Genomic DNA, 15,037 nt, shown 5'->3' on the forward strand with positions numbered 1-15,037 from the left:
TGTATAGGATTTTGTAACTGCCATTTTACAGCAGATTTTCAGATGGAACTTCGTACGGATCTTAAAAACGGAGTAATTTTGTAGTGTGAAAGGGGCCTAAGACAATGAACATAAAATAAGAGCACTACTACTCTCAGGAACTGAAACTTTCAGTTGTCAGTAGGTCACTTGCAGTACACCAATACTTGAAGGGGTACTCCGCTGCTCAGTGTTTGGAACAAACTGTTCTGAACACTGGAGTCAGCGCTGGGAGCTTGTGACGTCATAGCTCCGCCCCTCATGATGTCATAGTCCAGCCCCCTCAATGCAAGTATATGGGAGGGGGCGTGGCGGCAGTCACACCCCCTCCCATAGACTTGCATTGAGGGGGCGGGGCTATGACATCGCTAGCTCCAGGTGCTGGCTCCAGCGTTTGGAACAGTTTGTTCTAAAAACTCTGAGCAGCGGAGTACCCCTTTAACAGTAGAAACTGCACTGTGGAGAACATTTCAAGTTATGTTATGAGCAATGGAAAAAAAAATAAGGCAGAATGACAACATAAAAAGTACAAAATCAAAACTGGCCCCCAAAAAACTGAGGTGCATTTAATAGGCAATGTCATCACACGCTTTTCACTACATTTTTTCTGGCATTAAGAAGTTTCAAGATGCACAAGAAAAAAAATAAAATAAAAAAAAAAAGTACTAATATACAGCCTTAACATACAAACAATGGGAGAGATTTATCAAAAACTGTGCAGAGGAAAAGTTGCTGAGTTGCCTATAACAACCAATCAGATCGCTTCTTTATTTTTTAATAACGCCTCTGCAAAACGAAAGAAGCGATCTGATTGGTTGCTATGGGAAACTCAGCAACTTTTCCTCTGCACAGTTTTTGATAAATCTCCCCCTATGTTTCAATTAAAAGGTTTCTAGATCATGGGAATTGTCAATCTCAATGGCATCCTCTGTTTCTGCTTTCATTTCATTGTTTTCGTCATCCAAGGATGCTAAAGCTTCATTTGTGTCACTGGCAAAGGTTTCTCTTGATGTGTCATCATGTTCTTGAAAGTTCAGACCTTTGATGGCTTCTTTCATCTTCTTCCCAACGATGTGACGTCTTCTCTTTTTTGCAGCCTTTTTACTCTCATATTCCTTCTGGTTTTCCATATAAAATATTTCCTTAAAAATATAAAAATATCATGTGTCAGATGTCAGTAAGTGGGAACATTTTGACTGTTTATATCCAGAGTAGGGATCGGCCGATAATCGCGATTTTGGACATTATCGGTAATTACCTTGCCGATAATTCCCCACACCGCTCACCCCCCCCCCCCCACCGCCGCTGCTGCCACCCCCCCCCCCCCCCCATTGCCTCCCCCCATCCCAGGTGTCTGCGATCATTCTGGCTCACGCGCCGTTGCTGTGCGCTGCGTAATTACAAGTGACGTCGCCAAAGCAACGTCACCGTCTGTACGCACAGTGACAGCGCAGGATGCCGACAAAGCCAGAAGGATCGCGGACCCCCGGGAAGAGGTAATTATAACACCGGGGATGGGGGGAGGCGATGGGGCAGCGGCGACGGTATGTGGGCAGAGGATGGGGGGGAAGCGATGGGGCAGCGGTGGCGGCATGTGGGCAGAGGATGGGGGGGGAGGCGATGGGGCGGCGGCGTGTGGGCAGAGGATGGGGGGGGGGAGGCGAAGGGGCGGCGGCAGCGGTATGTGGGCAGAGGATGGGCGGGGGGGAGGCGATGGGGCAACTGTGGTGGTTAGACAGGCAGGGGGAGAGAAGCGGGCAGCGGCGGCGGTCTCTGGCACCGCAAAAGCCGCTGTAGTTCATTGATTTAAAGCGCCCGCTTTAAATCATCATTGATCTGCAACGGCTTCTGCCCCGCTGGGGGGGGGGGGGGGGGGGGCGGTTTGAATAGCTGATAACTTATACAGGAATATCGGTTTAAGTTATCGGCTATCGGCCCGAAAGGTGACAGATTATCGGTATCTGCCCTAAAACAACGATATCGGTCGATCCCTAATCCAGAGGCTAAAAACTCAAGACTAAAACTGACAATACACCTTAGAGCTCATTCACATTAACGTCTGTCCCTGTTAATTCATGACCGTTCTCAAATCCGTTCAAGCCTTTTGCAAACGGCTGTAAATAGATCCCATTGAAATCAATGGAATTTTTTTTTTTTTTTACTGTCCTGTCACCCATTTGGTTCCTATTCCGTTATTTTTAGTGGAAAAAAAATATTGCATGCAGTATTTTTTTCTCCATCAAAAATAACGGATTAGAAACGGATATATGAAATTTAACATTGAAGTCTATGGCAAACAGATAAGCCATTAATGTCCTTTTGCATCCGTTTTTGATCTGTTATTACTTCTGAGCATGCTCAGAAGTGGCGTGAGCCACCAATAAAGGATACAAACTGATTAAAAACTGATTCAACAGGATGCCACTTAATGGCATCCCTTTGTTAGTACGGGCCATTTAGCAGCATTGACGGGAGAAAACTGCTATGTGAACCTAGCCTTAGAAAAATATTTGTTTTGATTGGGAAGGAAAGCCACTATCTACATGAGGGCTGTTTTTTTATGGTACTAATCGTACCTTCAGAAGGCCTCCGGCTGCCGTGATAACCAATCGGCAGCCAACAATTGCTTTTTAAAGGACTGCCAACTAGAGGCCTAAGGTCCCTTTAACACTGCCATTTCTCCCCATCGAGAACGGCAGTTGAAGTCTTTTTTTTACTTTAACAGCCGTTCTCGTGACGGGGAGCAACGGGTACCGGTGGCTCCCATTTACTATTATGGGGGTCGCTGGGCACATTTTTTTTTATACAGGAATAGCGGGAGAAAAAGACGGCACAAGCAGTAAATATTCTCTCGCTATTTCCCTGAGCTTCCCAATGGCCGTCTCACTGCCATGTGCTAACGACCATGTGACAGAAGCCTTAGAACAGGTACATGGCTATAAACAAAGTCAACTATGAAAATTAGGGAAGAACGGTTGCTTTGTAAATATGTTTACAGACTGTTGAAGAGGGAACAGGAAGTATCAAGTGTTAGATTCATCCCCATAAAGCCAGAGCTGCACTAGCTGTCCTACATACCTTCACTTGGGCAGACGTTATACTAGGTGTGTTTTTCAGGAGATTTATATAAACACCCCCAGGGGTTCTCCTCCTTGTTCCATTCTGCAAGGGGACAAAAATATATGTACATCACTTAAAACCCTGATACAGAGCTCCAAAAGCAATGCTTAGACACATACAAAGATTGCGTTTAGTCACAAGTCACTAGTCAAACTACACAGTGGATACTGTGCAAAATTTTGGGCACCTGTATATAACAACATGGCTAAACAGGAGAGGGTGCAAAGGAGGGTGACAAAGGTAACTATGGGAATGGGTGGACTACAGTCCCAAGACAGGTTATCAAACTTATTTAGATGTCTTAGGGATGATGTAATTACAAGGTACTAACAGACAGTACAGAGATCTTTGTATAGATCTTTTTGGTAACCAGGCTGGTAACCACAACAGGGGGGCATCTTCTACAGCTAGAAGAAATTAGGTTTAACCCTCACAGATGGGGATTCTTTACTGTAAGAGCAGTGAGACTATGAAACTAACTGCCACATGATGTTGTGATGGTAAATCTGTTGAAAAAGTTCAAAAGGGGCTTTGATGTCCTTCTTGAAAAATCTAATCCTGCAAAATATGGCTACAAGATTTCTGAAGCCATATGTCCATGGATTTGGCAGGTTGCCAGCTTTGGAGTTGGAAAGCATTTTGTTGCCTATAAGTTATGGAAGTATATGCAATGCACATAAGACATTGGACTAGAGATGTGCCTAGGAATATGAAGATAAATTATAATTCTTACCACCACAAAAAGTCCACCATTTTGTTCCACTTCTGCTGTTTCCATAAGGAGTTCTATGGCCTTCTTTGTGCCAATTGTTTTTACAATTCGTTCAATCAAATCTTTCTTGGGCTCCTGAAGTCTATACAGGAACGGGGGAGAAAATATTTTATTAATACATGTCCGTTCACAAAAAGGGACTATTCATACGCAATCAGAAAAAAAAAATGTACTTTTACAGATTTGTACAGAGATCGATCGTCCTTAAATAGGTCTAAATAAAGATACCACATCAGTAAAAGGAAGCATTTAACTCCTTAAGGACCAGGGCTGTAGAGTCGGGAGTCGAGGAGTCGGAGTCTGACGAAGTTTTGGGTACCTGGAGTCGGCAAACAATGCACCGACTCCAACTCCTACTAAATTTAGATTGGAATAAAAAAATAAATAAAAAGCAGATTTACATGTCCCAATTCACAAAAAGTTATAATTAATGACTTCTCTACTGTAAGAATAAATACCAATGCATGCAGTGCCTCACGTAACCACAAAAGGAACACGTTAAGTGACCGTGAAGAAGCATGCTTTTCATGTGCTTTACTATATGGCACACAATGCACAATTAGGAGCGGCAATACTTATACTTTCCATAGTGTTGTGTACTGCTGTTACAGGCAACCCATTGGTAACCGAGCCTCTCACTGATAAGGGATTAAGTAAATATGCTTTTTGCAGGACTAGAGACACTTGTATAGGTGAAGGGAATGGAGGGTCAATAGTTAAAGACTGAAGCTGTAAACCATTGGAAAAACTGCTGCCATGCAGCTAAAGCTATAAAAACTTGTAAACGCGATTGTTAGCTTAAAGGGGTACTCCGCACCTAGACATCTTATCCCCTATCCAAAGGATAGGGGATAAGATGTCAGATCGCCAGGGTCCCGCTGCTGGGGATCCCCGGGATTGCTGCTGCGGCACCACGCGGAGGGGCGGAGCTATGACATTACGCTGCTCTGTCCACTGTATCGCTCTGTATCCGTCCCCCGAACTCACTCTGTGTAGTAATGAAAGCGCGGTGCCGCAGCGGCGATCCCGGGGATAAGATGTCTAGGGGCGGAGTACCCCTTTAAACATGACTATGGGATTTTACTAGGGAAATCATGTTTTATAATAAATGCCCCTTTCTTGATCCTCCCACTGCCCTATCTTCAGCGGCAGATCAGCACACAAACTGTTCAATACAGTAGACTGTTGGCTTCCCAGCCAGTAGTCCTGTGGTAATGACAGGTATGTTACCTTTCTTTCCTTCAAGGAATGTATAAAATACATTCGCATATTAATACAGAGGAGTCGGAAGTACAGAAAACTCCGGAGTCGGAACATTTATCTACCGACTCCACAGCCCTGTTAAGGACACAGGGCGTACCTGTACGCCCTGCACCCGCTCCCTTTCTAAAACACGGGGTCACAGTCATTGAGGGTCGGGCCCGGGTTCTAACAACAGCCGGGACCCGTGGCTAATAGCGGGTGTCACGGATCTGGGTGATGTGCACTATTAACCCTTTAGACGTGGCGATCAAAGTCGATCGCCATGTCTAAAGTTACAAAAATGCATTTGAAATTTGAAAAGTTATAGGGGTCAGAAGATGACAATTTTAAACGTATTAATTTTCGTGCATGTAGTTATGATTTTTATATTAGTTGAGTATCATTTTAATCGTATGTACCGACAGAATAAAGAGAAGGTGTAATTTTTACCGAAAAGTGCACTGCGTATAAAGTTATAAAATGGCATTTTTTTCCCCCCAATTTCACCCCACAAAATTTACTGCGAACCCAGAAAAAAATTTGTGGGGTGAAATTGAAAAGAAAAAAAATTGCCATTTTACAACTTTCTACGCAGTGCACTTTTCAGTAAAAATGACACCACCTCTTAATTCTGTAGGTCCATACGATTAAAATGATAATCAAATATAAAAAATCATAACTACATGCACGAAAATTAATACGTTTAAAATGGTCATCTTCTGATCCCTTTAAGTTTTTTTTTCTGGGTACGGGGCGGTATGAGGGCTCATTTTTTGCGCGGTGATCCGTTTGCAAAGTTTATGATTTCATTACAAAGTACAACTGGTGGCACAAAAAATTAGCCCTTATATGAGTCCGTAGGTGCAAAATTTAAAGGCTTGTTTTTAGAAGGTGATTAGGAAAAAACGAAAGTGCAAAAACAGAAAAACCTGTGGTCCTTAAGGGGTTAAAGTGCACTTCCGGGCACGGGCAGAGCACAAAGTATTATATACGGATTCTTCTTTAACTAATAGGATTCCTGCACATCCAATGTGATACCAGTCAGGGAACATATAACTGGAGGTATTACTGACAACTGTTCACATTTACACTGCAGGACCTCCGTGTGCTGTGTAGTTTCCCTATGAACAAGAGTCATATCTATAGCTCACATTTCACACCTTAAAATGTTAATACATTCTTTTTCCTCAGGACAAGCTCAAAGTTTTATTTGTGTTTGAATTAAGAAAGTCATATTAAATCAAGTTGGGCTATGTTCACACTTAGGCTAGGTTCCATTTTATTAGCAATTGTACAGTATGAAGTTCTATTCTTGCCATAAAAAAGTAAACACTATCGCATCACAGAGGCTTTAATCCCTAGAGGACACGCAATGCTTATGTACGGCGCTGGGCCCTAGTACTTGGCAGACAGCAAGGTACATGTACGTTGGGGGGTCCCAAAATCACTGTCTCCCCCGGGGAGCAGATGCTAATGTCCACCATTAACCCTTCAGATTCAGGGACCAGTTCAGTTTTTAAAGGAGTTCTCCAACTGAAATCTTTTATCCCCTGCTGTGCCCGGGCTGTAAAACTATAAATAATAAACTTTCACTTACCTGCCTACGATCCCCCGATATCGCCGCCCGTGCTCCGGTCCCTGTCAGCTTCCTCTTCCTGCGGGTCGGTGACTTTACTCTGCGCTAAGCCTATCAGCGGCCGCGATGGGACATTGCTGCGGCCGCTGATAGGCTGAGCGCAGGGTGAACCCGCAGGAAGTGGAAGAGACCGGGACTGGAGAGCGGGACGGCGATATCGGAACAACGGGGGAACGTAGGCAGGTAAGTGAAAGTTTATTATTATGTATAGTTTTACAGCCCAGGCACAGCAGGGGTTAAAAGTTTTAGCTTAGAGAACTCCTTTAAGTGAATTGAGGGGCTTTATGTTAGAAATCCTCCATATTTGACCCCATTATAAAAACTGCACCCCTCAAAGTATTCAAAATGACATTCAGAAAGTTTGCTAACTCTTTAGGCGTTTCACAGGAATAGCAGAAAAATGAAGAACATTTTAAATCTTCATTTTTAACACTAACTTGTTCTTTTAGACCCATTTTTACAAGGGATAAAAAGCCCCCCCAAAATGTGTAACCCAATTTCTCTCGAGTAAGGAAATACCTCATATGTGTATGTAAAGTGCTTTGCGAAATCCACTGCGAAATGGTGTTACAAATTTTTTTTTTTTTTGGGGGGGAGGGGGGGTCCTATTACCCCTTGAGAAAATTAAAGAATGGGGGGGGGGGGTAACACCAGCATTTTTGTGATTTTTTTTTTTCTCATTTTCGCTGACAGACCATGCATGCTGAGAGTTTTAGTTTTGCAACAGCTGGAGTACACTGGTTGCAAAACACTGAGTTAGGCAACATCCCTAACCCAGTGTTTTGCAACCAGTGTGCCTTCAGCTGTTGTAAAACTAAAACTCTCAGCATGCACTGACAGCCGAAGGGCCTTCTGGGAGTTGTAGTTATGCAACAGCTGGAGGCACACTTTTTGCAGGAAAAAAAAAAGTGCCTCTAGCTGTTGCATAACCAACTCAGCATGCACAGACAGCCAAAGGGCATGCTGGGAGGTGTTGCTAAGCAACAGCAAGAGGCAAACAGCACTCAACTCCTGCTGTATCCATCCGCCACCACTGCTGCTGCCAGGGACCCTCGCCGCTGCCTCCAGGGACCACCGCCGCTGACAGGTAAGGGACCCCTACTACACAGGAAAAGAGAAAAATACGCAATATAATGCACGCCCACAGTAACTATAATCCAAACAATATCTTTATTACATATAAATATTACAGAGCACAGACAATACAATTAAAACCAATTAAAAAAGGCCCAAATGGCCACTGCACAAACGAGAGGGGGGGGGGGACCCCCTAACAAAAAGAGGGGGAGAAACCCCACCCAGGGCACCTGCCTCCACAAATAAACAGGTTATCAACCTGTTTATTTGTGGAGGCAGGTGCCCTGGGTGGGGTTTCTCCCCCTCGTTTGTGCAGTGGCCATTTGGGCCTTTTTTAATTGGTTTTAATTGTATTGTCTGTGCTCTGTGATATTTATATGTAATAAAGATATTTTTTGGATTATAGTTACTGTGGGCGTGCATTATATTGCGTATTTCTTTCTCTTTTCCTGTGTAGTAATTGTTGTTTGGTACACTTAATAGCACCCCTTTCTATATGATGCTGAGCCTGCCTGTCTTATATACATAGGTAAAGGACCCCTGACTGCTCCAATCTCCACCCAAGCAGGCTATGATTGGTCAGTCGTCCGGGGGGTGGGGTGTCTCAGGACCCCCCCAGGCGTTGGCACAGGATGCCTGATGAATGATTTCAGCAGGCATCCCATTCCATTCACCGCCCGGCGGTAAACGGAAACGTTCACGGTGTACAGGTACGCCCTAGGTCCTTAAGTCCCAGGACGCCTTGTGTCCTGGACGGGTTAATGTAACATAACGCGATAAAATCGATTAATTTTGATAATGGAATTAGTTGTCGACATATCCGTTATCGAATAATCACCCGATTCGTTGTCCGCGGTGGCAGTGAATGAATGAAGCCGACATGTCCCGCATGTAGGCTTCATTCATCGCCGCCACCCAACATGTCCCTGCTGCTACGCCGTGACATGTCTATTCTTTACTGTTCATCTCTGTACCCGACGGAGATGAGCAGCAGAGAAGACATGTCCCGGCACTGCGCTAATTGCGTTAGGAGTAGAGCAGCAGCAGGGACATGTCGTGCGGTGGCGGTGAATGGAAGTATCGCGCCAATACTAGCAGTTTGCATGGCATCGGGGACTCGTTCAGTGTCGCGATCCCAAATCCGATATCTGCTTCTCCCATCCGCATCCCATCCCACGGAGGAGCATGTGACACACACGTCACTCCACCTCCTCGCCCAGCGTAACCATAAGGAGGAAGCAGAGTGACGTGTATGTCACATGCTCCTCCATAGGACGACATGATGCGGACGGGAGAACGGGGCAGAGGACAGCCGCAGGCGAGTGCTGTCTACAAGGTTGGAGGCTGCCGTCTACTGGAGGGGCTGCTACACATGTGTGGGTATCTGCAGAGCATTGCACCCTAGTGTCATCTACAGACACTAGGATGCAAGTACCTGCTTTAAAGCAATGATCTCCACCGGTGTAGGGGGGGGGGAAGCAGTATTTATAGCCAATAACTTATACTGCAATATCTGTATAAGTTGTCGGCTATCGGCCTTAACCTCCACAGATTATCGTATCGACCCAAAAAAAAAAAAAAAAAAAAAAAACATTGATCGATCCCTAATAAATATGTGTGATTTTAACGGAAACCAGGGATCACATTAGATATTGACCAGACCAAGTTATACGAATATTTATCTGATGTATACAGAGCGATTTCCCTGATTTTACTGCCGTGTTCAGATTGATGACATAAAACTGACCTGTATGCAATTTCATCTGCAACTTTATCTTCTGGATCAGCCTCGGTTATTTCATATCTTCCTTTGTAGTCCATTTCTGCCCTTTCCCCTAATCTTTCCTTCACAGGTCGCTTCCTCTTTAAGTGGCCATTTTCTTCCTTTGATACATGTGCCTTATCTTCATTCATATACTCTTCCAGTTCTTTGTCTAAGTTGAGTTTTTCCTCATCCTCTGCCTGTGACATGAGTTTTTTGGCAATAACATAATTGTAAGTCTCTGACTGCCTACTCATATCTATGAGGCCATCCATGTCCATGATCCCAAGCTCATTTGCTACAGCCTCCTGTGTTTGTTCTTGAAGCACTGCTCCCCAGATGTTGTTCTTTCGTGGCTTCTCCTGACCAGCAGGCACAAACTGGGTTGGTCTGGAAACATTAGGTGGAGGGTTGAACGTCTTCTGGCGTTTATGCTTCCATGGCGAACCGTCCTCTTCATCAGAGTCACTTGCGCTACCGTCACTAGAGTCAACATTTTTGATACTCCTATATGGGACACTGGTTGGAAGTGATGTGTTACTCCGGTAGCCTTTGTCATCGATGCCAACGCTAAGTTTCTGTGAAAATAGAAGAACCGTGAAATTATAAACTCAAATACTATAAAAACGCTGTTACTGTATTAGAATTACTAAGCACTAGGGTGCCCGCCTTTCTTGCCAAAAAATAACGGCCATGCTCATTTGCATAATTCATTATATATGCGTGACATCACAGGATACACATATGCAGGGGAAATTTTGTCCTATTCTGACCCCTATAACTTTTTATTTCTCCTTATTCGGGCCTGTATGAGGGCTCATTTTTTGCGCCTCGGTTTGTAGTTTTTAACAGTACCATTTTTGTTTTGATGTGACTTTTTTAAATCTTTTTATTTATTTATTTTTATTTTTTTTAAACTAAGTTCAAGAATTGCAGTTAGTTAGGCTGCGTTAACACGGCCGTCTAGACCCGTCCCTTTCTTCTCCCATCAAAAATAAAAACAGACTTTAAAAAAAAAAAAAAAACACATTAACGGACGCAAACCTGATCCGTTATTGTTCAGTTAATAAAAAATAAAACTAACATTTCTGTCCTGAGCATGCCCAGAAGTAAAAACAGAAAAAAAAAAATTGGAAAAAACACAGAAATTTTTTTGGGGGAAAAAACAGGATGCTAACAGATGACAGTAAAGGCTCATCCGTTTTCCATGGACTTCAACGTTAAATTTACTATATCTGTTTTTTACTCTTATTTTGACGAGAGAAAAAAAAATACTGCATGCGCCGTCTTTTCTCTCCCCCCCCCCCCCCCAAAAAAAAAATTTTTTTTTTTTAAATGGAAATGAGCGCAGATGGGTGCAAACGGATGTGAAAGAATTGTAAAAAAAAAAAATCCCATTGACATCAATGGGATTATTTTACAACTGTTTGTGATCCGTTTACAACAACGGAACCTAAACAGGGAAGAGAAAAGAAAAAGGGGGAAAGGCCGTGTGAACGCACCCTTAACTACAACTCCCAGCATGCCCTGATAAAGCCTGTGGCTCAGCACCTGCCCCAAATGAAAACTACAACTCCCAGCATGTTGGACTATACAGCAGTATATAGTATAGGTCAGTGTTTCCCAACCAGAGGTGCCTTCAGCTGTTGCAAAACTACAACTCCCAGCATGCCCGGACAGCCAACTGCTGTCCAGGCATGCAGGGTGTTGTAGTTTTGCAACAGCTGAAGGCACCTCTGGTTGGGAAATACTGGTATAGGTTATGGTGCAACATTCTGGGAGTTTGGGGCATTGGTTGGATAAATATTGGCCATTGCATTTATATTAAAAATACCAGCCAAGGTGGCAACTCCCCTAAGCCCCCCGGCACATGGAGGAGAGCACCCCGCTAAGCCCCCCGGCACATGGAGGAGAGCACCCCGCTAAGCCCCCCGGCACATGGAGGAGAGCACCCCGCTAAGCCCCCGGCACATGGAGGAGAGCACCCCGCTAAGCCCCCCGGCACATGGAGGAGAGCACCCCGCTAAGCCCCCCGGCACATGGAGGAGAGCACCCCGCTAAGCCCCCCGGGCACATGGAGGAGAGCACCCCGCTAAGCCCCCCGGGCACATGGAGGAGAGCACCCCGCTAAGCCCCCCCGGCACATGGAGGAGAGCACCCCGCTAAGCCCCCCCGGCACATGGAGGAGAGCACCCCGCTAAGCCCCCCCGGCACATGGAGGAGAGCACCCCGCTAAGCCCCCCCGGCACATGGAGGAGAGCACCCCGCTAAGCCCCCCCGGCACATGGAGGAGAGCACCCCGCTAAGCCCCCCCGGCACATGGAGGAGAGCACCCCGCTAAGCCCCCCCGGCACATGGAGGAGAGCACCCCGCTAAGCCCCCCCGGCACATGGAGGAGAGCACCCCGCTAAGCCCCCCCGGCACATGGAGGAGAGCACCCCGCTAAGCCCCCCCGGCACATGGAGGAGAGCACCCCGCTAAGCCCCCCCGGCACATGGAGGAGAGCACCCCGCTAAGCCCCCCCGGCACATGGAGGAGAGCACCCCGCTAAGCCCCCCCGGCACATGGAGGAGAGCACCCCGCTAAGCCCCCCCGGCACATGGAGGAGAGCACCCCGCTAAGCCCCCCCGGCACATGGAGGAGAGCACCCCGCTAAGCCCCCCCGGCACATGGAGGAGAGCACCCCGCTAAGCCCCCCCGGCACATGGAGGAGAGCACCCCGCTAAGCCCCCCCGGCACATGGAGGAGAGCACCCCGCTAAGCCCCCCCGGCACATGGAGGAGAGCACCCCGCTAAGCCCCCCCGGCACATGGAGGAGAGCACCCCGCTAAGCCCCCCCGGCACATGGAGGAGAGCACCCCGCTAAGCCCCCCCGGCACATGGAGGAGAGCACCCCGCTAAGCCCCCCGGCACATGGAGGAGAGCACCCCGCTAAGCCCCCCGGCACATGGAGGAGAGCACCCCGCTAAGCCCCCCCGGCACATGGAGGAGAGCACCCCGCTAAGCCCCCCCGGCACATGGAGGAGAGCACCCCGCTAAGCCCCCCCGGCACATGGAGGAGAGCACCCCGCTAAGCCCCCCCGGCACATGGAGGAGAGCACCCCGCTAAGCCCCCCCGGCACATGGAGGAGAGCACCCCGCTAAGCCCCCCCGGCACATGGAGGAGAGCACCCCGCTAAGCCCCCCCGGCACATGGAGGAGAGCACCCCGCTAAGCCCCCCCGGCACATGGAGGAGAGCACCCCGCTAAGCCCCCCCGGCACATGGAGGAGAGCACCCCGCTAAGCCCCCCCGGCACATGGAGGAGAGCACCCCGCTAAGCCCCCCCGGCACATGGAGGAGAGCACCCCGCTAAGCCCCCCGGCACATGGAGGAGAGCACCCCGCTAAGCCCCCCCGGCACATGGAGGAGAGCACCCCGCTAAGCCCCCCCGGCACATGGAGGAGAGCACCCCGCTAAGCCCCCCGGCACATGGAGGAGAGCACCCCGCTAAGCCCCCCGGCACATGGAGGAGAGCACCCCGCTAAGCCCCCCGGCACATGGAGGAGAGCACCCCGCTAAGCCCCCCGGCACATGGAGGAGAGCACCCCGCTAAGCCCCCCGGCACATGGAGGAGAGCACCCCGCTAAGCCCCCCGGCACATGGAGGAGAGCACCCCGCTAAGCCCCCCGGCACATGGAGGAGAGCACCCCGCTAAGCCCCCCGGCACATGGAGGAGAGCACCCCGCTAAGCCCCCCGGCACATGGAGGAGAGCACCCCGCTAAGCCCCCTGGCATATGGAAAGCAGTTCTTCAAGGACACAAACTGACATAACAGAGGCAGCGCCTAATACCATAAAATCTAAACCTAGAAATGCTCAATGTGAGAGAATATTTTGGGTGCAGCTGTAGGACCACAAGTCTCATCATGCACTGCACAGCAACCAATCACATCACTCCTTCCATTACATCGGAGAAGGACAACATGGAAGACGCTGATTGGTTGTTATGGGCAACGGCTGCACAATATAGGCGCGTGACATATGTAAACTCTATGTAACCCCACATCTATATGAAGGGGCAGTATGGAGCTGATGCACTACAAATCCCAGCACACAGCGATACAATAGCTCAATACAACGCCATGGCTGATGATAGAGATGCAATACCTCATGGAGGCGTCTATCCCCGATAGTTACCTGCAGAGGAGCCTTGTCTGCCGGCCTGGACACCGTCATGTCGGTGTCGGAGTCACTGAGCTCCCCGTCTTCCAATGCTTCATCCTCCATCATTCCCCGGGTGCTTTCCAGCGCCATGACACCAGGATGAGGCGGAATCACGTCAACCTGCAAGAAGGCGGCAACCGGGGGCTGAGAGCGCGCGTTACTTCCGGCTGAGCGGAAGGCGGGAACAGGGGAACCCGAGCTGTCATGTCTGCTCCGAGGGGAGGGGGTGCACACCGTGCTGTATAAGGGTGCGTTCACGCAGCCGCTTGTCCCTGTTCCGTTAAAAAAAAACGTATTATCTGGGCCCCACAGCACTTCTATATAATATGCCCCTGCAGCGCTATGTGTGAATAGTATTCTATCAGCAGCATCGTGCCGGCGGCTGGTGGGATGATCTGCAAGTAAAATGCTTTTCACAGATAGCGCTGCGGGAACTGAAGCGGGATAAAAAACGGGGACAGGCGGCCGTGTGAACAAGCCCTAATATGTATATACTATATACATGACAGGATGTATGGGAGCTGGGGGGGTATATACTGTGCTGTATGACACCTATACTATATACATGACAGGATGTATGGGAGCTGGGGGGGGTATATACTGTGCTGTATGACACCTATACTATATACATGACAGGATGTATGGGCGCTGTCATGTCTACTCTGCGGGGTATATACTGTGCTGTATAATATATATACTATATACATGACAGAATGTATGGGAGCTGGGGGGGGGGGTAATATACTGTGCTGTATGACACCTATACTATATACATGACAGGATGTATGGGAGCTGGGGGGGTATATACTGTGCTGTATGACACCTATACTATATACATGACAGGATGTATGGGCGCTGTCATGTCTACTCTGGGGGTATATACTGTGCTGTATAATATATATACTATATACATGACAGGATGTATGGGAGCTGGGGGGGTATATACTGTGCTGTATGACACCTATACTATATACATGACAGGATGTATGGGCGCTGTCATGTCTACTCTGGGGGGTATATACTGTGCTGTATAATATATATACTATATACATGACAGAATGTATGGGAGCTGGGGGGGGGTAATATACTGTGCTGTATGACACCTATACTATATACATGACAGGATGTATGGGAGCTGGGGGGGTATATACTGTGCTGTATGACACCTATACTATATACATGACAGGATGTATGGGCGCTGTCATG

General features: G+C 47.7%; 1 protein-coding gene across 1 annotated transcript; it reads right to left on the reverse strand.

Moving 5' to 3' along the window:
* Positions 1-342: 342 nt before the first annotated feature.
* On the reverse strand, positions 343-14,165 carry PHAX (phosphorylated adaptor for RNA export). Its single transcript, XM_056537319.1, has 5 exons — positions 13,805-14,165; positions 9,613-10,205; positions 3,872-3,992; positions 3,097-3,180; positions 343-1,160 (listed from the first exon to the last, which is right to left on the reverse strand). The coding sequence occupies exons 1-5, from the start codon at positions 13,919-13,921 to the stop codon at positions 900-902; spliced, it is 1,176 nt and encodes a 391-aa protein (XP_056393294.1). The 5' UTR covers positions 13,922-14,165; the 3' UTR covers positions 343-899.
* Between the last annotated feature and the right edge of the window lie 872 nt (positions 14,166-15,037).

The sequence above is a fragment of the Hyla sarda genome, chromosome 1 (assembly GCF_029499605.1).
Source record: "Hyla sarda isolate aHylSar1 chromosome 1, aHylSar1.hap1, whole genome shotgun sequence".
Classification (NCBI taxonomy): domain Eukaryota; kingdom Metazoa; phylum Chordata; class Amphibia; order Anura; family Hylidae; genus Hyla; species Hyla sarda.